General features: G+C 31.5%; 1 protein-coding gene across 2 annotated transcripts; it reads right to left on the bottom strand.

The window, feature by feature from the left end:
• Positions 1 to 309: 309 nt before the first annotated feature.
• LOC126899383 (uncharacterized) lies at positions 310 to 24,748 on the bottom strand. Of its 2 annotated transcripts, none has more exons than XM_050674258.1 (10): positions 24,363 to 24,748; positions 23,383 to 24,091; positions 20,683 to 20,904; positions 18,149 to 19,132; positions 9,512 to 9,640; positions 7,138 to 7,690; positions 3,839 to 4,338; positions 3,410 to 3,724; positions 1,202 to 1,661; positions 310 to 942 (listed from the first exon to the last, which is right to left on the bottom strand). In XM_050674258.1, exons 2-10 carry the CDS (start codon positions 23,761 to 23,763, stop codon positions 542 to 544), a joined length of 3,945 nt encoding a protein of 1,314 aa, XP_050530215.1. In that variant the 5' UTR covers positions 23,764 to 24,091; positions 24,363 to 24,748; the 3' UTR covers positions 310 to 541. The 2 variants fall into 2 exon arrangements, with proteins under 2 accessions (XP_050530215.1, XP_050530214.1); XM_050674257.1 differs by having other exon boundaries at positions 24,378 to 24,748.

The raw sequence follows: 24,748 nt of genomic DNA, 5'->3' as shown, positions 1-24,748 counted from the left end.
AGTGTATATTAATTAGAAATTTAGTTTTAAGTGTCATAAACAGATCATTTGCCTCCAGAACAAAAGATATTCCCGTAGTACTTTATATCATAATCATTTTTCATAATGTTGGGTGTTTTAAAAGTAAAAAAACGAATTTTATAAACGTATAACTCCCGAGTCCTGCTCATAATATCATTAATTTCTATGAAATCTTGTCTACCTATTTAATAGTATTATCTATGAAAAGTTAAGTAATTTAATTTAATATTTCAATGATTCTACCGAAATTTGCTTAGGAAAAGGAAATTAAAATGAAAACAAATTCAGTTATACACGACGACGACGACAACGACCAGTAATTATTTTATTCAATCATTTTTGTACTTTAACATCATCACTCAAATACGTATTAATTTTTATAAACATATACCTTAAACGCAATAACATGTTAAATTTTGATTAAGATAGTGAGGTATTCGCCTCTATATATAATAATAATAATAATAATAATAATAATATAATATCAATTAATAAGAGTAATTAATGGAGAATATTATAATTAATGTAGGAAAAGCAATTGTTCCAGTTCATCAGCTGATCGTAATAGAAAAGCGGCTGATTCTCTGTAGCCGGCGATTAGCTGTCGGACGGTCATCATATCGGCAGCATTGAGTTTTTGTAATAGTTGCGATTGATTATTGCCGCTCTTGTGTGGTTGTATAGTTGGAGTTGGTACTGGGGTGAATGTCGGCTGTGTGGTCAGTAACCCTATGTTGTTTGTACCACTTGATACGTGGTGTTGTTGTTGGAATGGAATATTTGTAGGACCCGACGTGATCGGAGACAAAGGAGCTCCTAAAAGCATTCTGGCTGTAGACGCTGCAATAGACGCTTGTTGTTGTTGAGACGGTATTGTGGACGATGATCCCATCATAGATTTGATACTCAAATCAGTTGGACCTTAAAAATATATGTACATGTTATTAATAGTTAAGTTAAGTTATGTTTAATGCTATTTATCGACAATAAAAACTAAGATGAAAAGTAGACCAAAATTCAGTCGATGTCCTATGACGTTAGTAAATTAAACAGAGTTGAATTTGTATGAATAGCTTGGTGACGAGTTGTAATACAAAAAGTACAATAAAATGTTTTTAGAAATTAATAAAAAAAGCTCGAATTACCTATACTATTAACGTAAATATAATTAAATGTTTACCATTTGTATTGATAGGAGATGGTGAAAAAGGCGACCGTCTATGATGGCGTTTCGCTTTCAGTTTGTGCCTGTCGCTGTCGCCAATTTCACTGCAGTTAGACGGTTGACCATTGACTTCTACAGTTGACGATTTTGTGGGAGAACCGTAACTAGCAACGACTAAAGACGAAGGCGTGATCTCTTTGTCAATATCTCCAGATTCTGTTGTTTCCATTTTCATGGAATCTTCTTCTCCGCCTCCGCCACCACCACTGTGACCATCTTCGTCATCACCAGAACCGGAACCTGAGTCTCCTGCATTATTGCGATTATGTTCAATTGGTTGTCCGTGGTCAGGATAAGGCTGAGCAACTGGTTCTAGACCTAGACGCATTCTCTTAGCGTTTTGCGATTCATTGGAACAAGCTCGGGCTAAAATAGTTTCAGCTTGTACGCTTGTAAGATGAGCTGGAGTAGGTCTCTGAAAAAAAAATTATAATAATCATGATTAAATTGCATAAACTACAGTAGCGATCCAGTAAAGTGGAATTGATATATTTTTTAGATTAATATTGATTGTTATCTGACACTAATTAAAATCAATGTCGTAAAACTCTTCGATGAGTATTAGGAACATACTAAGAAAAATTTAACATATCTACTGAAAATTGCATGGTTTTTGATTTTTAAGTTTGATTACTCGCAAAGGACAAGTCACACTAACGTTTTCATTTTTTATCTTTAAGTATGTTTTATCATCTTTAATTTGATGTAAATTTAAAAAAGATAGATTAAAAAATCACATTTTCAACAATTAAGAAGATAAAAACATTGATATGATGTTTTTAAACCCCACAGTAGTTAAAGAATTTAAAAAAATGTACATCGTCATTAAGACAAATATTATCAATAAAAATTTCGCAGTTATCTTTTTAGTTTTTAAAGAGTTATTTAAATATAAAGCGAAAACTAAAAACATTGACTGTTTTATGGCAATTGTAATTTTTTGAGATATTTTCCTTTATTCAAAATATTGAGGAAATTTTTCAAAATTATTGCACTGATAGTCTTAACTAAATACGTTAGTGATCTATTGACGTATCGTTAATCGGTCCAGTAGAAATGGTAGTAATGACGGCAAATCAAGCACACAAAAAATGACATGGCAAAGTAAAACAAACAAATAGTTTTTAGCTACACATTGCAGCTAATAAGTTAAATTTTAAATTGATTATAAACAATAAATTAAGTTAGAATAAAATAATATAATAATTTTTAGGTAATTTAAAATTTATTTTTACATACACCATCAATAATATTTAAAACATTTGTATAGACATTGCCGTGTCAGAGGGTTCATGAGAGATATCATCACACTCCCTTCTTGGAAAAATTGTTTTAATGGGTAATTTTTTAATGTAAAGAAATGCTAAAAATAATTATTAAAACCTAGCACAGTGAGGTCGTGGCATAGTTGGGATAAGCATAGATTATATCTGAAAGTATAAAAAGGTTCGATGCGACTCTGACAAGTTTCACAATCATGTATAGAATTTTTAATTTTACAACTTCAATGTTTTTTATTTTAAATTTCATTCAAATTATAAATGTTTGTTAAATAATTTGCTTAATTTAGTTATTAGAAAGATGGGCATAGTCACTGCTTATGCATTTAGATTTTATTATAATTCATTGTGCGCAACCCATACCGAATTTTTAATAAAAATAATTTACTTATCTAAAAAAAAGTATATGTTTTTTTTGAATTTGACGACCAATTTCTTATAGTAGATAACATTTTTTTTTTAGTTTTAAAAGAAGCTTTAAAGGTCGCATAATATAAACATTCAATCGTTAAAAATAAAATTTTCATCCCTCTACTCATATTTATAGCTTCAGAACTTAAGCTTCTATATAGTATAGGTATAGTTTTGGCCGATTAAACTTGGACTTGATTTACATTAACCTAATTTTAAATATTACAAAATATCGTTTAATTATTCGCTTTGTACGGTTTTTTAAATAGCAATTATAGTTTGCTACATTTAAATCAACACAATGATAGATTTGCATTTTTTTTCTGAGAAGTCATACAATAATACAAAATTTTAGAAAGAATATTGTTTTGGTTAAACTGTTTTAATCTAATAGTTCGTATTATCTAATTTATAATTATTTTATTTGTATTACTCGTTTTTAATTATATTATGAAAATCAAAAAATTCTCACCGGGGCTGGAGGTGTTGCAGTTTGACCATCCACCACTGCGGCAGACCAACAACTCGTTACTGATGAACTCGATATAGGTGACTCTCCTGATGATGTAGTCACAGCTGTTGTAGTACTATTGCCTTGTTGGGCAATGCTTCTTTTGTTACGGCGACATGACTTTAAATATGTTCGGATACGTTTTCTAGATCTCTCAGCAAATTCAGGAAATTGACGGGCACAAGAGTCCATGATGGCTTGAATTTTATCCCTAGGCTGTTTAGATATAGGAACGATTCTATCCAAGTTTTCATCGACAAATAACCGAACAAACATCTAAAAGTAAAAAATTTAATCGAAATTTATTTTTAATTAAAAAATAATACGTGGTACTGATGCTGCACTTAACATAATAACTAAATCTTAAAAAAAAAATATTTGCCAACTTACATTGAATGCCTTTAATCGCTCTGGATCTACTGGTACGTTCGAATGACTATTTGTTGAATTATGATTTTGGTTTTGATGGCTCATATGCATCATCATTTCAACATCATCGGTATCATCATCACCACTACCATCTTGATGACTTTCATTTGTACCAGTCGTAACATTGGCATCATCTTCATCTTCATCATCATCGTTGTCCATAATAGTATCTCCGTGAGCTACTTCAAGTTTAGACGACGAATTTATCGCAGTAGTCGGTGTCGGTTCGTTTTCTTGCTGTTGATTCAAATTTCCAGGAGACTTATCAACGCTACTACCATGACGTTCCACGCGTTGCTGTCCATCGTCTACCGATTGTACAGCCATCCCATTTGAAGTCACTGATGAAGTGTTTTCATGTCTATTTTCCATTGAAATATTGATCGGCATGAGCTGTTCTGACGAGTTTAACCGATCACCGATGACTCCGTTTAGGTTTTCTGATTTATCGTTGTCGCTTTCTGTCAAATAATTTGTTCAAACGTTAAATTATCATATAGTTTACAGATACAAAAATTAAGCTCAATGATCCCCACGTAATAGATATAGGGCTATTTGAAACTAGATCTGACAGTGATTAAAATGACTATCAAAAAATGGTTCAATGCGTAAAGATTGAAAATACACCAGCCAAGATCTTAGATTAAATTTTACTTTTCAAAATCAAAGTAAAAAATTAAAATAATGAAATACTATTATTAATAATTTTATTGAATAATTTATTAAATATTATAAATTAGGAATCCATTCATTTTGTTTTTCAACAGACGAATTTTTATCGTTCATATAATATACCATAACTAGGCGCCTCCCTATACGTAGGACGGATTAAACGTAGTAGATATTTAATTATTTAACTGAGTAAAATTCAAAAAGAGTAAATAATAAAATTTATAGAGTAGGTATACGGCTGACATTTGTTGACTAAGATCATCAAAATAAATTTTAATATTTCAATTTGATAACTGTCTTCTTTCAACAATTTTAATAACAGTACAACATTGTCTTATTTTCAATCATTGTTAATAGTTGATACAGATTTTTATATTTATGTCGAACTATAATTAACTAATTAAAATTTAAATGTTGATATCAAATATGTTTATTTTTTAGTGCTTTAATCATTCAGTCAGTAATTACAATCGGACAAAGATAGAGACATTTTGTAAAAAGCTTTTTTGTTTGAAATTTGATTAACATGACACATTTTCAATAAAAATGTTTTTTGGTGTTTATCAATTTGACTTCAAAATATTATAGCAATTTAATACTTTTACCATAGTTTTGTTTTATTATATAAGTTGCATATTTTAGTGTTAGTGCTAAAGACTATTTACGTTTGTTATATTATTTTAAGAATGAAAAACACAGATTTTTCCATTCCAATAGACACTGAAAGAGTTACAATAATACAGATGATAACAAAAACGTATATTATAATGTAATATCTTGATGTCTTATTAAATGGCTAATAAAATAATACAAATGTGTATTCGAAATTATACTTAATAATAAACAACTAATTATTATTATTTAGAAAAACAGGTAATACCTGTCAGGTATATAAAAAAAACTTTACAATCATTAAAAACAATTTTTAGTACATTGTTATTTGTGTTTTACATTGGTGTAAAACAAATTATAAATAAAATTTATATGCGTACACACATGTCCATATAAATACTATGCTCACGAACTTAAAAAAAAATACACATAGCTCGATCAAAAACCTACGGATTTAAATGAAATTTTCTGGAACAATTATTAGCAAGCCTGGCGAATTTCCGGTTTTAAATAGAAAAATGCTGAGGAAAATGAGCGCTTTACCAAAAGATTCAGTCATATAAAATTTCTAATTGTGTCGCTGTTATTGAGAGATAGTCAATACATCAATTTAAAAGTTAATAATTAAGAAAAGGATTTATATGCATTAATAAATTTTGTTAGATTTTCAGAACACAATATCAGCCAGTACAGGGGAAGATGATGATAGTCTGCCCGCGGCCCTACCTGCATATGTTATTTTGAACTTGAGGTTACAACAAACAGAAACAACTAAGACAGCATAACGAATACTATCTTCAAAGCGCTAATTCCCAGCATAAAAATCAGCCAGTACAAATTTTTATTGCTTTGTTTAAAAACATAACATGTGCTGTAATTAGTGATATAGATTAAGTAGGGAGAATTAAGGGAGTTTATTTCTGTCTAAATCGAAAATTATTCCTATGCTATTATATATTCCTAACTAAATTGAACAAATTTGGATACCTTCAAAATGGCTAAAAAACGCATATTATATATAAATGTTTAATTTTAGTTTTTCAAATACTTATTTTATCATACACATTATTTTTTAATTTATTAAAAATAAATCAGTTTAAATATATCATAGAAAACAAATGGACATAAAAATGTTTCTTTTTTCAACATAACATAAATTTTGTAAGCTTCAATGTAATGAACTTTGAAATACGTAGGTTTTTGGTAATACAATAAAATATTACAACATCCGCTGTTTTTTTTTTTTTTAATTAAATAAATTTGTACTAAAGCGAACGATTTATTGAAAACAAGGTTCGTTTTCTTTTTTCATCTTAAAGAATATTTTATGAGTTTTAATATTATAAAGTTGAAAGACGTGGATTTTTATATGAAATAGAAAAAAATGAATTGATAATATATCTGTTATTATTCTTCATAATCCGTAAGGTTTTCAAAAATTATTTTTATAGTACTTTTTATATAATATGACAATTTAAAACTTAAAGTATCATAATTGACTGTTTCATGGCGTATTTCTCTTGATTACACAAATCAATGAAATTGTTCTTAAATTATGACGTCAATAGCTTAAATTAAATACAATGTGTAATCTTTTCTAGCAACAATTGCTTTTAGGAGTAAAAAAATCACGAAGACGGACAATAAACATAAGGAAAAAAACAACATAGTATACATTTCTCAGCTATTTATCGAATAAACATATTAGTAGCAAAATTTAATGTTAAATAAAATGTTTAACAAATATTAATTTATTTACTAAATCTCAAAAAACATATTTGTTTAACGTTAATCAATTAGTTATATATCGATCATTTATTGAGCAAAAATATTTTTTTTACTTAAGTTATAAATATACCGCGTCATGTTTTGCATAATGACGTGTTCAAAACACTTCTCGGAAATCCATTCACATAAAATATTACTATTCTATTTTTGGTTTAAAATATTATTATGAAAGTTAATTTTTTACTTACTTATTTTGTTGGACGACGGTGATGTCAAACGACAAAGAGATACCGGTGGTGACGGAGAAGAACCGATCATGTTGTCTGGAACAGATACGTTTGGTGAAGCAGATGCCGCTGCCGCCGCCGCTGCTGCAGCGGCTGCCGCAGCGTATTGCTGCAATTGCTGTTGTATTTGATGATGCGTCAACTGTTGATGATGATGTTGAGGAATTGGCGGTGGCGGTGGTGGAGGTGAAGTCGCTGTGGCTGCGTGATTATTAAATAAAAGAGCAGCCGCAGCAGCGGCGGCTGTTGCCGGATGACTTCCAGTTAATCCGTGACTGCTAGTTCGGTGTAAGTCAGCTATCAAACGATTGTATGCAGCCGCAACAGCATTATCCATTTCCAAAGATTCACTAGCCATGCTTAAAGGCATCATCATACCTGCTGCTGTCATTGCTGCAGCAGCAGCTGCTGGAGAGTTGGTAGCACCCGTATTGCTAACACTATCCAACCAATGACGATGAAAGTGATGCGGAGGCGTTGGCTGAGTGGGTGACATATGATTGACTACGAGTTTCTGTGTATAAGAAATAAGTTAAACAACATTAAAAATTTACTTTAATTATTGAACCACAAAAAAATAGTTTAAAATTTGTTAAATATCTCTGATTATGTCAAAATTTGACTCTAATACGTAATAAAGGAGTTTCTTCTAATAATTTACAGTCGAATCACAAGATTTAACGATGTCTATCATTAATTTAATTTTAATAATCAAAGAATTTTATAAAAATTTTTAGATATCATTATTAACATATTACTCAGTTATAAAAACCCCATCAATATTTATGTAAATTCAGATTCCCATTCGACAAAAAAATAATAAAAAATGAAAAATTCAGGTATATTTTAATTAATTAATTTAAAAACAAGTGCAAAAAGGAAAAACTATTTTCAGGTGAAATTGTTCACCAGTTTGATAAGTGAATATATCTATATTTCAAAATGTTCAACTACAACTATTCGCATTCAATTTTCCTTTATTTAAATTCAGACAGTTAATATATTAGTTTGCACTGTTAATATGAGGTATACTTAGAAGAAGTGTAGCATATAATAAGAATTTAAGATATTTCTCTAGAAAAATAGTAATGAACACACTATGTTCAATTAAATTACTTTTAAAAATAACCATACAGAATTTGTTAACTATGTAATTGCAAGGAATGAAACATTTATATACATAAATGTTTTTGTAATTGTGGATGTCTATATGTGTTTAACGTTGATTGATTCCGAAATACGAATCAACGATTTTTTAGTAATTTTTGGTTGCTTTTTAAGTTTAATATTTTAGCTTCGATAAGTAGCTGAAAAGGTTTTGGTTATACTATGATGTGTTTTTTTTTTTTGTGTCTGTTACCACTTTTTCTCAGCTCTCACCGAACGGATTTCTTTCAACGATACGTCAAAAGATCACAAATCGTATCTAGTCGAAGACATTACCCTTCAAAATTGAAAAAATTTCCCTCGTTCCCCGTAAATGGGGGAAACCTCCAAAAAAATTACAAATTTAGAAATCGCTAATTTTCAAAAATTTTTCAATTTTTTTTACTAAAAACTGCCGTAACTTTTTCAAAAATAAACATATCAATATAATTTTTTTTTTTTATAGATGCTTGATGTCTTTACCTATTATTTGGCATATATTTTTTATAAATTTGACCCTTTACCTGCCCACAGGGGGAGATTTAAAATGACAACTTTTTCACAAAAAATTTACTTTTTCAACTTTTGAAAATGTTCCGGAAAGTTTGACACTTTATTATATATCTTAAATTAAAGCTAATGTAATTTACTTTATTATGAAAAAAAAAATTTCGGACTTTATTTTGTCTTCACGGTGAAAATGGCTACCGAATGCTATTTTTGTGTGAAAATTCTCGATTTTATATTTTACATTTTTTACTTTAAAATGCTATAACTTTTTTAAAAATGTATGGATCAAAACAATTTATTCAAGAGAAGTAGTATTTATATACATCTTTCATTCGACATACTTTATCTTAATCAGGATATAAATAAGGAAATAGGAGATCATGTAACTTTTGTAATAATCCACCAATTTTTTAAAATTAAACACTAAAGGTTTACATCGAAGCGTTTTTTATGATAGTGATTTTAATCACTGTCAGATATCATTATACTTGACCCAAATATGCCACGTCACCACTATTCTGGGTTTTTTAGTTTTAAACTAATAATATATTTTTAATATAATTTTAATTTTAAATTTATATACATGATAGTTCTTATAAAAATAAACTTTTAATATTGTTTTAATTTCAAATTAACCCAAATATTTTAATAGAAAAATGCAACATTTTATAGCACTTACCGATGGTGATAACAATCCACTGCTTCCATTAGTTCTATGATGCTGCTGGTGTCTATGATGACTGTGGTGTAGATCGCCACCGTTCATTCTCCTATGATGTAACAATGCAGCTGCAGCAGTTCCTTTATCCTTTAAAAAATTAAACAATAATTATTTCATTGAGTCATAATTAAATTACGTAAAGTTTTGTAAATAATAAAATGTGCACTTTTAACTTTTAAGGCGATTATTATTATATCTGTACCCAGAAGATGTATTTTCATAAGTCAATTGTTTGATTTATTGAGTTAAAACTATTTTATAAATGATCACTAAATAAGAATATCTAAACTGATGTTGTCTCAATTAAAAAAAATTTATTATATAGTAATTTAAACATAAAAATACGACATTTGTTTTTTTTTTTGTGGGTTTAATATAACAAAAACCTTGAGGCAATAGATCCAGCTACAATTTTCTTACATACACAATAAATGTTTGATGTTTTAACATGTTTATATGCTGACTGATGAAGTACAAAAATCAGTTCATTGTATTACTCATAATTATTATAACTTTTGTCCAATTTTTGTTTATGCGCCCGTATGTAATACATATATATTATTATTAATTCTTCTATTTACTCAAAAAGGAAAGGGTTGGATTAGAAAAAATAAATGTGGGTTAGTGCGTAGAAGTTTCAGGCTGGGTGTTGGTGTTTTACGGATGATGGAATGCGCCAAGGGTTTTCGGTGAAAATATATATATAAGGTGACTGGTCGGTTTGGTAGGCGGTGAGTAGAAATAAGGAAAGGGGCCGTAAGTCCCCTTGGGATCCTGTCTATATAGAAGATACGGTCGGTAGCGGTGGTGGTCCGTGTAGGATTACTTATTACTTTGAGGAGGAGACGCTAGCGGCAATGGAAAGGTCTAAAGGAACGATGGCTATAGTATGCGAGAGGGATAGAAGAGAGTAAAAGACCGACGTGCCGCTAAAGGGACCGGATTCGAGTCGGGGGTATTAAGAGTGTAGTAGCTATGGATTCATGTATAGGAACGGAGAGTTTCAGAGGAGTCTTAACGGAGAAAACTGAAGTGCAGAGGAGAGGTTCGTATTATATATATATATATATATATATATATATTTAAGCAAACTTTCTTTTATTTATTTTTTTTTTTCGTAGCTTTCTGTTATCCCAGCGCACGGATACTGTAACGCAGGGTGAGTAAGGTAGTGAGTGCCAAATGTCCGGCTGTAGGGTTTGTAGGATGACGGGTAAGCTGAGGGACCAACGCCGCCGGTCAAAAAAGGTTCTTTTCTATACGTGTTTATATATATATATATATATATATATATATACATCACATGAGTATAATACAGAGATAGTAGGCGGCTCAAGACGGGTGTACGAGGGTGTTGAGGTAAGCACTTGGTGGAAAAACGGGTGAGAGGTTTTTACTATGGCTGTGGAAACGTGTACGGAAAGGGAGAAAGCTTGCTCGCAAACACGACGAAAATGACGACGTAAGGAGGATAGGTGGGTCGGCGGGGCTTTGAGGGGTTTTAGCGGCACAGTCGTCGTCGTTGGAAACATTAGCCGGGCCTTATATATATATATATATATATATATCCGCAAACATACTCACGTACTGTGTAAATGTATATATAGGTAGGTTAGAGTCAAGTTTGGACGAGCGGTAGTGGTTATATGTGTAGGTTTAGAGCCACATGGCGGGGTGTGAAGGCATTGCGCGCGTGTAAAGGAGAGGAAGAGAAAAAGGATTTGTAAGTGGGGTGCAAGGGGACGGCTTTGGTGCGTGTACACACATAGAGAAACACGCACACCCAAACGTATACCCGTAAGGAGACAGACAGCTGTAGGCCAGAGTGCGAGGAGAGTGGGAAAGGAGAAAAGGTTTTGGGCTCGGGTCCGGGTGGTATTAGTGTGTGCGTGTGGCGACGAGAATGGTCCAAAAAGGGTAACCGAATGCGGTGCGATGGGCGCACGGGAGGGGAAGGTTGTGAGTAAGAGAAGGGTAGAAAGAGCCTTACGGTGGCGGTGTCAGTAGAGGCAGAGTGAAAATAAATCGGAGGCGGCGGTGGCGATAGCGGTGGCGGTGGTCAAAAACTGTCTGTGTAGCCTCCCTGCCGCCTCTACTATTGTAGCGTTACGGCCACTACTACCCAGTTTCCTCCCTATAGACACCACCTCGTTTGCCACTACGACACCACTACCCTTAGCCAATATCCCTTTACCAACGTTACAGACATACACACACATATAGCTTTACCACGTCAGCCCGTCATGTCACAAGGCTCATTGTGGTCGTATTCAACATAAAGCTTGGAAATATAGTTCTGTGAAAAAAAATTAAGTAATAAAAATGCTAAAAACTAAAATTAAAATATATTCACCAAGGAGGTCAGTTTGTAATGTAATGTAAAATGAAGAGAAAAGTACCTTAGTTTGTTAACAATTTCAGAAAAATAAGTAGAAATGTAATGACTGAAAAAATTTTAGGTTTTCTAAATTGCCGCCAAAATTGGTAATGCGTTAAGTAGTAGCACTGCGGGCGCACTCTGTAGATCACATTGTATGCATACAACCACGTTCAGTAGAAATTTAAATAATACCCGTCGTGATACGTTACAAATAAAGAGGCGATGGTAGATGGAGAGTAGAAACAAGGAAACCAAAGCCCGCCGTTTTTTAAATCTATTCGTTCGTCCGCTTAAACATTATAAGAAGTAATAAACATTACACGGTTCTCTTTAAATTTTATCATTTCCACAAATTCCAATTACATAATATATTATTTTCATGTGCGTATTGTTTACACACAAAAAAATGTTAAATATATTACAATAACCAATAAAACATAATTAGTATATCATTTTTAAATATATGCCCATCTTTGTATATATATATATTTATTTTATTTTTTACGTATTCTGATTTATAAATAATATAATTTAAAAGCCAGAATTTACGTAAAACAAAATGTTGACACACTATAATCTGTAAATTAATGTTTAATGTTTAGCTCATCTTAAACGCATTTATTTTTCTTAAAAATCTAAAACTCATTAATTTTTTCACACACTAAAAATCAAAAAAAAAAAATTATACCTTAAGTCCTTGTTTTCGTTTTGCTGACATTTGAGTGCTACCGACAAAAAACTGAGGTTGATAGCAGCTAATAATACCTAGCGATTGATTTAACTATTGATTTATGTGACGAAATTATTTCTACTATATTTATTTATTGATTTATCATTTTTATCGCAAAATTTTACTTTTTATTTTTAATAAAAAAGTTTGAAAAAAATATATGTTACTTAACAACAATTATCAAGTTATCAAATTGATAAGTTGCTATAACATTCTCGTGATAACTGACAATTGAAGGAAGTTAATGCCTACTACTATAGCCGAACAGAGAATGAAGACTGACCGTCCAAGCGCCGTTGAGCGCACACCACACCACTGGCGGTGCGGTAAAAGCGACAGCGGCGCAACGCTCTTCTTCCTATATATATATATATATATATATATATAGTACGTTTTCATACATTTAGGGGAATAGAGAATATGTGTGTGTGTGTGTGAAGTTACGTCTTGAGTCCAATCCTTATGAGAGAGGTGAGGGTGCAATCATTTCCGCGGGGTGGTCTCGGTGACACCGGCACTACTGACATTATTATATAGTATGGCGTGTTAGAAGGACGGTGAAAATAAATAGACGGGTGTATCGGGAGGGGGTAAGTACGTCTAAGAACATTCGAAGGATAGTGGTAGTGTTGGTGATAGAGCTAGAGAGTGACAAACGATGGTGGAGAATGAAGTGGGAGACAGAAGGCAAAAAATAGCCCAAGGCCGGAGAAAGAGAGAGAGTGGTTGTAGAGTGATAGGTGTGGAAGGACGGAGAAAAGTTGGGGTATAAAACGAGTGCAGCGGCGGTGAAGAAGTAAAGTGCAGAGAGGGAATATAACGACGGAGTGCACGGAAACCGTTCTCTTTCTCTTTGTGTGGCTGAAGTCTAGAAGGAAAAGGAGGTGAAAGAGATTGACAGCACAGTGCTCGGCGGTGGCAGAAGCGGTCGGAGTTAGTGTAATGCGGCAGAGTGATGGGCGGCGGCGACGAAACCCCGCGGCGAGTGAGGGCGAGGTCGTAGAGGGTTTGCAAGCTTTTTGGACGGCAGCGGTAGTACAGTAATAGTAGTAGAGGTGGTAGAGTAGTAGTTCCGTTGCAGCAGCAGTAGGCGTATAAAGGATATAAGAGCCCTGAGCGATGGTTAAGGCGGTGGAGTGGAAGAGGTGAATACGACGACGGTTTTGGGACGACAGCGGGGTTTATATACGTATACTAAGCACACACATTTTCTCTCTCTATCTCTCAGTGTATGTATGTGTGTATGCACGCGTGTGTGTGTATGTCAATCTATACATATATATAAATAGGTATAGTCGTATAGGGGTGTAAAAGAAGGGTACACAGGCAGCTAAGGGGACAGGAAAAAAACACACATATACGGCTGCGGGTAGTGTAGAAAGTGACGAGGAAGATGAGGTAGGGTGGGGTGAACGTTCTTATGTACGTGTGAGTGTGTGTGCGATATAGTCAGGAAATGTGGAGTGCGTGCGTAGAGGGCCTGCCAGAGTACCCCTGTCAGCCCTCGGATCCTTTCCCTTCATACCGCCCCAGTGAAAACAAGAAAAATTCCCTTCCCCCCCCCCACCAAATCGCTCTTTTTCCCACCCCCGACGTAAGACATCGTAAAACTTGGTTTTCACATTTTTCCCTCTTTGAAAACTCTCGAAAGTCCGAACGGTTAAAAGAATTGAAAGAAAAAAAAATTAATCTTAAAACGTTTCATACTATAATGATCATAGTGAGTTGGTGTAATCATTAAACACAAAAAATAATGACTCATTTGCAAAAAGAAAAAAACTGCAATTGTGCTTTCTTTATAAAAGTTAAAGTATACAGGTAGATAATAGGCATAGAATATATAACTTATCTCTTTTTTTTTTTTTAATAACATTAATATAAGTGAGTAACATTCATATATGTATAAGATAATTTTAATGCTATTGTGTGTAATAAAATTACTGGTGAAATTGACAAAAAGAAAAGTTAAGGATTCACTGTTTTACTTGTGGTTAAATAAAATACGAGTAAAAAAAATTGGGTTTTTGTAGGATATACATTAAATAAATTACTCAGAAAAAAATTTACTTGAATATATTAAAAAAAAGCTCTGTTGTGGTCCTTGTTTCGAATAAGTTATTTTCCTGTTGAAAATATTAAATATTTTTTATAAAATTAGCTATTCGGTTTGTACCCTTTACAGAGTTGGTGTATTTAGTTAAATTAAGAGAGTTAATTTATACTTGGATAATTTATTTAAAAGTATTTTAATAAAAACAAGACCATGTATTAAAAATAAATAATTTTGTTTTTATTATAATTTATAAGATAATATTAAATTATATTTTTTACATGTATTATTCCACATTTTTTTTTCTGTTGTTTTAGGTCATTGAGATAATTTATATTTTACTAAATTTACTAATAATGTGTTTGGATCTATTATTCCATAATTTTAGTAAACATAGTATTTTCACTATTTTTCTTATACCTATCGCTAAACATTTATCTCAGGCTTGTTATTATTTTAATCTAAAATATTACTAACCTAAGCAATTCCGAAAATTATACAAGATGTTCAATAAATTATAAAAAGGGTATTGTTCCTATTATCCATAACAATTGACCTACAAGTCATTAACATTTTCTTTCTTATTGAACCTTCAGTACGTCTCGATTACCAAAATAATAGAGATATTTAAGTTTCGTAATTTTCTTAATACATATAATACTTTGGGTTGATCTTTTTGTTTTATTATTTTTCTATAAAAATATTATTCTGAAGAACTTGTCTCTTTATTTCGCTCTTATTGTTCTTTACTTTTGGCTAGGTATTATTTATTAAAAATGTAATAAAATTAAATCAATATTTCAAATCACTTAATATTTATCAGCAATTATTATAATTTGTTTTAATATATTATTCCTGTCCAATTGTTTTTACTTTTATATATATATATATATATATATATATATAATAATATGTATTCATGTAAAGCAAATATTCATTATTTGGCTGTCGATAGTAATTATATAGACCTAGTCTGAATGGATTGCATTTTAAATGAGATTGACTATCGTTATTTCAGTTGGACGAGTACGTTCCAGGATGGACAATAGGTCCGGTGGTAACCGTATATTAAGCTAGGGTAGCTCACGAGGGGTTTGAAGGATAGTTTGAGTGAAAAGGAACACCCGCGTATCGTCCACTACCCCTCTCATGCTACGTTTGTCCGTTGTCTTGGAGTGTGTGACGTGGCGGTGACGGCTGTCGGCGTCGGTAGCAGTGTTATTGGGAAGTTGTGTGAGCGGGTAGTAGTACGGTATATTATATATAGGAATAAGTCGACGCTGTAGTCGAAACGTGTACAGCGACGATAGTGGTGAATGTGCGGTAGGGACAACTGAGTAGATGACAAGCAGTGGTGGGTGGTGGTAGATTGTTTCGGCCGTAGAGTAGTTTCGGGCTAAGCAGGAGAAGGTTTCGACCGAAGGGGTAGAGGGACAAAGTGTACCACCGTGCAAGCAGCGGAAGGTCGTGGTGGGTAGCCCAAGAGACGAGGGTTTGTACACACATATATATATATTTGCACTCGTACGCTGCTCCGGCCCTCCCTACACTCAACCCACACCAAATCTTGTTGGCATCTTTTACAGAACGGGCTTCCGTATTTTCTGAATTAGTTTTTATTTTTATTATTACTATCATTTTTTTTTTTACACGCGCATAAACCCCCCCCTCAAACTTCGACGCCCTTTGGTTTAGAGCTTGTGGCACCGAGAGTTACTGTCTCTCGCATCTGTCCACGTCGGAATACCGGCCACATCTCTGCCTCAAATTATTTCGGGTATGTACATTCCCGCACCGTCTACCGTAAAAGCCCTTTGGCCCACTCACTATACGCGAGACAAAGCCCGTCCATCACTGTCCCCGCCCGCCAACGTTTCTGCTATACCGGACGGTCGGATATCCTGGGTTTAATAACATATATATAATACACGAATGCGCCTTATCTCTTTGGACTTTACCCTACCCTCTTCTCTTGTACCTCTGTGAACTAAAGAGAAGATAAAGAATTTCGAAGAAACCAAAATTACTTCAATCTCGCTACAGTAGTACATTATGCAAAATGTATTTCATAACACACGATGTCTAATGCAGCAGAATTTTTTTTATTAAGAAATGTCATCAAAGCGAATAATATTTATTATTTATGGAAACTTTTAAATATCAAAAAATATTATTATCAAAAAAAAAAAACTTTTCTCGTATCATTAACATAACCATTTACTCGCAAATAAACTTCATTGAAAATATTTAGTAAACACACACATTCCTGCTTACCTCTCCAGACTGAACGTATTTCATTAATAAAATAAATCGAAACATAGGCTTTAAGTGAAGTAATTATTTTATTTAACTAAGCAATATTTGTGTGCAAAAGTAAACGTAGTAAAATATGCGTATTAATGGTACAATAAACATAATGGGGTAACGGTCGGATGATGCCACCTGTTGTGCACTACACGCGTTTATTTAAATAAATAAGTGCGTTAGCCAGTGGCAATCGATATTTTTCTACCGGCGTTTTTGCCGTTTTCGCGTCTACTTTTTTTTTACTGCTCTCTACCTATACGAATCTCGTTCAATACTGTATCGTATTACATTCGGATATTCCTGTTCACACGCAAACAATGTATCCTAGGGGCATTATAGAGAGTAATGGTGGGATGGGTATTATTTGGACGGGCTACAGGGAGGTAGTCGGAAAAACACGCAAAGGAAGGCGGGTAGGTGGAAAGGATTATGTGGTGGACGTACGATGACAAAGATGAAGTACGCGCGGGACAGCCGGACCGAAAACAGCATTTCGGCCTTGCCACCGTTGAATAATTTTAGTTGAAATTCGGGTTAGTTGGATAGGAGAGGAGGGAGGGGAAAAAGCACGAGGGTTGAACAAACAGAGCGGACCGTTTGTATACGTAGTATAGATAGAACGGAGAAGTGGAAGAGTTCTGTTACTACCACCACCTCTACTTCCACACCCGCCGGCCTGTTTTACGGCTGTGGAAGGAACATGATGACAAAGAGGGTCGCAGGGTAGAAATCTGGGGCGATGTGGCGGTGACAGAATTCTATCGAGGAAAAGCGTGTAAAAGCATCTAGGTTCAGATGGTAGGAGATAAAAGTTTTGCTTCCCCTAATTTCTCAACTCGGTCCGTCTAACGCTTGCCTTTTCACACTGCTTAGGGTTTTGTGAGCAATTCCGTTTCATTTTGTATATTAACGCGGAAGGTCTTTATAATGAATAAGTTTTATAAAAAAATCTACATAGACAAGACCTATTAAATAAATATCCATTATTATAAACTAAAAAACTCAAAAACCATTTATTTTATAGTGAACTAAAAATCAGTAATTTATTTCAGAAGTTTTAGTCACAGAAAATGTGTTGATTATATTTTAACTAACGAAAATTAGTGGTATTGAATTCTAAAAACTTACCATTTCCCAATTGCGTTTGTCGGTAGGTGCCTCGTCTGTATCTTCTTTTTTAGTCCATCTGTTCATAACTGCATCACTATAATTATACCATTTTATGTGTTCGTAATAATTGTTATTGCAAGTATGTAAGTTATTTTGTTTTTTAATCGAGTTTAGTTCAACTTTTACTCTTTTTTTCATTGGTTCATATTCGCTATCAATATTACATCTATTATCATCATCACTACTCGATACTCCATTAGATTTCTTATCACATTTTAGAACATACCTCCTTTTTCGTCTTTTCAGTATTCTTTTACGTCTGGGACGAAAAAAATTTACCTTCCAATCCTGGTCTACCCCATCATTGTCCACATCTTTGACTACAGAATACGGTGATAATGAAGATTGGGAATTGTGATTGTGTGATAAATCTAACGGTTGCAAATTAACACTAATGCTACTCACGTCAGTCAACCCACTCAATTTCTCCCCTACGCTTCCACTGTTGTCTGTTGTAGATAATTGAAACGTACTACTTCCGCTGTCTTTTAACGTACTTTCTCCACTTTTGCTAGAATTAATTCTCTTAATAGGGGTGGTACTTTTACGCTTATGTTTAATAGAGGTTACGTTAGTAGTAAGTGAAGTTGTTAAAGTATTAGTTAAACTAGTTTCAGTTATAGTAGAAGTAAGGGTTTTTACTATGTCGTATTGGCAGTTATTGTCATTCATGTTTTCCTTGTCTACATCCATACCACTATCGAAGCTACTGCTTTTTACGGGAGTAGAACAAGTAAAAGTCAAAACACGATCAGCATTGTACACCCATTCAGGTAAGTTTTGTTGTGGTACGATCGTTTTATGTGATTCAAATTGTTGTTGTTCTTGTAAACTGGTCCATGGAGGACGAGGCGATGGTTGTGAACCACTACTACATTTTCGACATCCCATGAGAAACTTTGTAACTGCTTCTCTGGGAAGAAACGCGTAAGTTTCCATTATCTATTAGAACACAAAAATAAATTTAAAATTCTAATAAATTTAACGATTTCCGAGGAAAAAAGAAAAAATTTAAATGTAAATTGGTTGATTAGTTTAAAATAAAATATTAACGCTTTTGTGTTTGTTAAACTTAATTAAAATAATTGATTCTCTAATAGATTAAATTGTTTAATTAGACATTTAAGTTAAAAAGATTAAGTATAATAAGGATCCAGTGTAGTGGAATTAAAACATTTTATAAATTAGTATTGACTGATATTTGACAGTGATTAGGACCTCTATTGTAAAATGTTACAATACGTAACAAATTGAAAAAAAATTATTATATTTACCAAATGTTATTAGATATTTGAATTAGGAAGTAGATTTCTCACAAACACAAGTTATCGGAATGTTTTTTTTTATTATATATTACATTAAACAAGCATTAGTTTTAAATAATTTAGAATGATATTCCATTGATAATAGATATTCCATTACTATTAAAAAACTAAAAAATTAGTTATTCAGAAATTGTATAATTTTTGGTTTTAATTAATGTCCAATGACATTTGGAAATTATGATTTCAGATAGTTTATTATTTATTATTTTAAAGTAAAATGTGTTAGATTTAATTTGGTGTAGGTTTAAAGAAATCACGCCTTTGAAATATTATCAAAAATAGAAAAGAAAAAATATTTAATATAATATCTAAGCCCTAATAGTACCTTGATTGGATTTTTAAAAAAAGTTTGTCGCCGACAAGACAAATGCTTCAAGTTTACAAAAAGTAAAAACTAAAAATATCAATATTGACTGTTTTATGACAATTTTAATTTTATGAGATATTTCCTTTATTAAAAGAATTGAAGAAAACATTTAAAAATTATGGCGCTGATAGTTTCATATAGATACGTTTTGTGTTCTTTTGACGTATTACTGACTCAAAAAAAAACAAAATAACAACTCTTAGATCAATTTTTTAGAAGTTATTAACAATTTAGAGTAAAGGCTAGAGATGAGACGTCGATGCTACTTTTTTATCACTTAGACATTTCTCGGTCTCCTCTTTCTCCCGCCTAGAAAGCTCCAAATAATGACGTTTTGTGATCTTTAACGTCTCGTTCAAACAAATCGACCAGTAGAAGTGGAGTAATTGTGTATAGTGCCATAAAAAGAAAAATAATCGTGGCAGAGTAAAATCAATAATTTTCTCAGTTATGTATTAAAGTAAAAAATAATAATATTTATTTATTTATAACTTATCTGTTTAATCCCAATAAATTTTATATTTAATGTTAATTTTTATTCAGTTTTCAAATTTATAATTTGTTTAGATTATACTACAATTGTTTTAGTTATTGTTGTGTCCAAACACGTCGTTAAGTTATGCAAGTTAAACAAACAATGATTTGACGAGACATGAGTAATTTGAGCGAATTATTTGAGTTTGAAAAACCTTTTTTTAAATTAATAAAAGGTGTGGATGACGAGAATTTTAAATAAAAGTAATATAATTTTTTTTTATATTATAAACACATTTTTAAAGATTAGATAAAAGTAAACTTACAGCTCTATGTGTTCGTTTTTGGCCAGAATGTCGTCGTTGATCATCATCATTGTTATTAACGTGAACCTTGTATATTATATCATAAAATTCTTCTACTACTGCTACTTTTTTATAAATAATAGTTGTTGGTCTTGCTGTGTCTACCACCTCATCGTCGTCTTCATCGGAATATAAATCTGTACGTTGATCGTCTAACTCTAGTTCTATGTCGTCGTGTATATTCTTAAAAAAATAAGTCCAAAATAAGCATTTTGTGACAATGTAAACGTATCAGAAGGGGTCAAATGTGCATAATCTAAATCAAAGGTGTATTTTTTTAAAAAAATAATACTTATAGAAACCTATAGAAGATCTATTAAATTTTTTTTGATTCTTAAACTTTATAAAGGTAACTCCTATGTTCAATTGAAGTTTCAAAATCAATATTGTTATATTTTAGGTTTCTATAATAATTTTTTTTTTTAATTTGCTATATAGGTCAACTAATTTATTAGATACAATAAAAATTTCCAAGGAATAGAAATATTTTCGATTCTAATCACTGATATCATACTTAAATTAATTTCGTCATGTCTAGATTATATTCTATTAAAATTTCTACTGACATTTATAATTCTCTAATGAATTATCATAATATTTATTATTTATAGTAAAATTTAATAACTACGAGCTAAAACATAACATATAACATAAATTGATAGATATTCAATCAGTCAATGATATTCAGGGTTGATCTTAGAAATAATAATTGGACAGAATCAAAGTTAATTTTGACAACTATTACAGATTTTCAGACTAAATTAACTAAATAAATAGAAAAAAATTTCAATATATTCTAAAAATACCGATAAATTATCACTTTAATTTTGTTGAAAAATTTTACTATGAAAAAAGTTAATATTTTATATCAAAAAAAAAAAAATGTTTTCATACTTAAGTAGTTCTACTAGGTGGTTTCTCTAATTTGTATTGCGATAACATGTACACTATAATACATAAATTATGCTTATTGTTCAAATGCAACAGGTTATATAAAATACTACTAAATTATTTACATAAATTTAATATTTAATTTAAAGGCTATTTTAAATACAACTAACCAAAGTTTTGTTAATAATACGTAGACGTATTTTTTTTGTGGGGTCGTAAGGGGTAGTTCTTTATCCAGTGCTAGGAACCGAAACCTAAAAAACTAGTTTTGAAACCGATCCCTTTTGAAATTTCAAATTCGAAACTTATAGGTAACTAAAAAAATATTTTTTTAACCATAATTTTAACTAATACCGAAATTTTATTTTTATTTAAATTTATCTCGGTATTTGAGGTTTTGAAAGGTATATCTTTATTAATCAATTGTATTTCCTTATTGTTATTTTGAAATATATATATATATATTCTTTATTCAATATATAGTTATGATATAAGTGATAGAAAATAATTAAAACTCGCAAACTTAATAAGTAATTTTTTTCTTAAATACGATTTGTTTAATATTTTTTTGACAAACGGATACCATAACAGACTCCAACATTACCTAGGGTCAACACTTCTAGCATTTATATATATAAATTAAAAAGGTTCTAGGGTATAGTAAGTTATAAATTTGTATTAGAGAACCAATAAGCTAAATACAAAATTATATAACACATAATTTTACATGTTTGGAAATTTAAGTGCAATTTTGCTTATCTTGTGTTTTTAGTACCGTAATAGTCAAAAATATTAGGTAGATGAAAGCATGTAAAATTTATAATTTTTTAACTATTGTAACAAAATAAAACGAGATTAAAGCATATATTTATTTTTAGTTAAACAATTATTATACAGATTGTTAAAAAAGTAAGGAAACAGGTCAATTGGTACAAACAATGAATACTATGGTACTGGCTTGTGGTCCAATTATGAAGTATTGGTTTACCCGTTTAAAGAAATACGGTATTGCCATTACTAAAATACTCTAGTGGCCACCCATCAAAAAGCTAGCTATGAATAGCACAGCTTAACTACAATTATTGTTAGCAGTTGAAGGGTCCATTAAATAAGTTCAATACTAACAGATAGAGCCACTTACTGGTGAAAAAGTAGAGTATATCAATATGACGACGACTGATTACGGACACGCTGACTACTTTGATTAGCAATAAAAACTTTTTAAAAATTTCGGCTATTATATTTATAATTGTACATTTTATAAATGTACCTAATTCAATAGGGGTATCCCTCGACTAAGACCTTATTTATTGTATCGCCCTAGTCAGGTTGGAGTGTGCCATCTCCAAAACTTTTTTATTGATTAGCAAAAGAAATTTTTATTTTATTTAAACAGTCGAGTATTCTCATCGTAAGTATTAATATATGTAAAATATATGTAAGAAACGAAATATAGCATACTTTTAATGAAAAATATCATCCAGAAGTAATCTTATCGTTTGGGGATTATAATATATAAATTCCAATTATTTTAAATTTAAATTGTCCAGGATACATATAGTAATAATAGTCATACTCTTTGTATTTATGTCGCCTATAAATAGATACGCAAAAATAGAAAAATAAATTTAAATTAATGTAGTCAGTGATTTATGTAATCAAAAACGAAATATTAATTTCAATTTTATGTTAATTAAAAATTTGAAAGTATGTATCAGCGATAGCAAGTTTCAGTTAATTTACTTGGATATTATTAAAAAGAACACTTACAATGTTTTTATTGTTTTTCTTAGATTTTTTATTATTAGAATTTCTGTTGACATTGCTGCTATTCCTCGAGTCCACTACGTATAATCGATCTGTATCGACCATAACTTGTGATCCTTGACTACTGCATTCTTGATCCAGTATTGCTGGTCTCCCCATTCGAAATCCTTTAGACCTGACCCAAAATCGAAATTTTGATGAATCCGCCGCCCTTCGAAGTTGACCTCGTACCGCTCTAACAATCTTCTCGTACTTGGCCGCACACACAGTTTTAGCCCTACATCCTGGAGCAGTGTAGGCTTCTCGAACCCATTGCATGTACCACTCTCGATGTCTTTTGTACTCTGTAGATTCGTCATCCATATCATCCTGATGTCGATTCATTATTTATGAAAACTACACAGTAAAAAAAGTATTAAAAAATAATAATAAAATTGGAGATAATGTTTTTTCCCTTAAAAGTATAATGCATCTAAATAATGTACAAATCTAAATCTAATTAATTAAAAATAATGAATATCTGTGATTTCTGCAGATCATAAACAAACAGTGATGATGCACAAATGTGTGATAATATAATAATTTTAAAGTTATCTTGCGGAATACGTCAGCGTGCTAACTTAGACAATAATAGTGTGTATGTGAAAAGCTGTGAGAATATCTGTTTAAAAAAATGAATGCAGTGGGTATAAATTCCCAAATACGAATCGATCTAAAACAAAATAACACAAAATTTATTAAAACGTAATGATAATAAAATTCATAAAATAATATATTCAAAATTTAATATAAATTATATTAATAAATGAACTGAATCATAACACTCAAGTAAAATATTTGCTTGTTAACCATTGAAATGTTAGCGGATCAGGTTCAAGATCAAGAGTGAGCAGAAGATAAAAAATTCTTTTGCGTGTCCCAGATCAAGAAGGTTTTCTAGACACCCCCTAATATCAAGGGTACTTATGCAATAAAAGAATTACCCTCAACCCCTCTACCTGCAGTCGACGACGAATAAAATCTCTACTATGGCCGTATACTCCTCCATTGTTGTCTGCAAGGTGGACCAAACCGGTTCGCCAACCATCCGTTCGTCTGTTCCGCTTACCCTACTAACTCCGACCATTTGTCCAACCAGAAGGAGTTATATGGATATTACTGCGACGGTTTCTCGTACCGACCATAGGTAATATTTTATGGGCTTGTGTTACAATAATCTTAAATAACTTTTTACAAAAACAAAAAATGTAGAAAATTATTTTAATGAAAAATAAATGATATTAAAGTTGGATTTGGTTTGAGGCTGCTTTAAATTAACTCTAATTTAAAATAATAAAACAATAAAAAATATAAGTAATTTTTCATTTTT

Source organism: Daktulosphaira vitifoliae, unplaced genomic scaffold, assembly GCF_025091365.1.
Source record: "Daktulosphaira vitifoliae isolate Bord-2020 unplaced genomic scaffold, ASM2509136v1 Scaffold_2, whole genome shotgun sequence".
In the NCBI taxonomy this organism is placed as follows: domain Eukaryota; kingdom Metazoa; phylum Arthropoda; class Insecta; order Hemiptera; family Phylloxeridae; genus Daktulosphaira; species Daktulosphaira vitifoliae.
The sequence above is the reverse complement of the archived record's forward strand: the minus strand, read 5'-3'. Positions and strand labels throughout refer to the sequence as shown.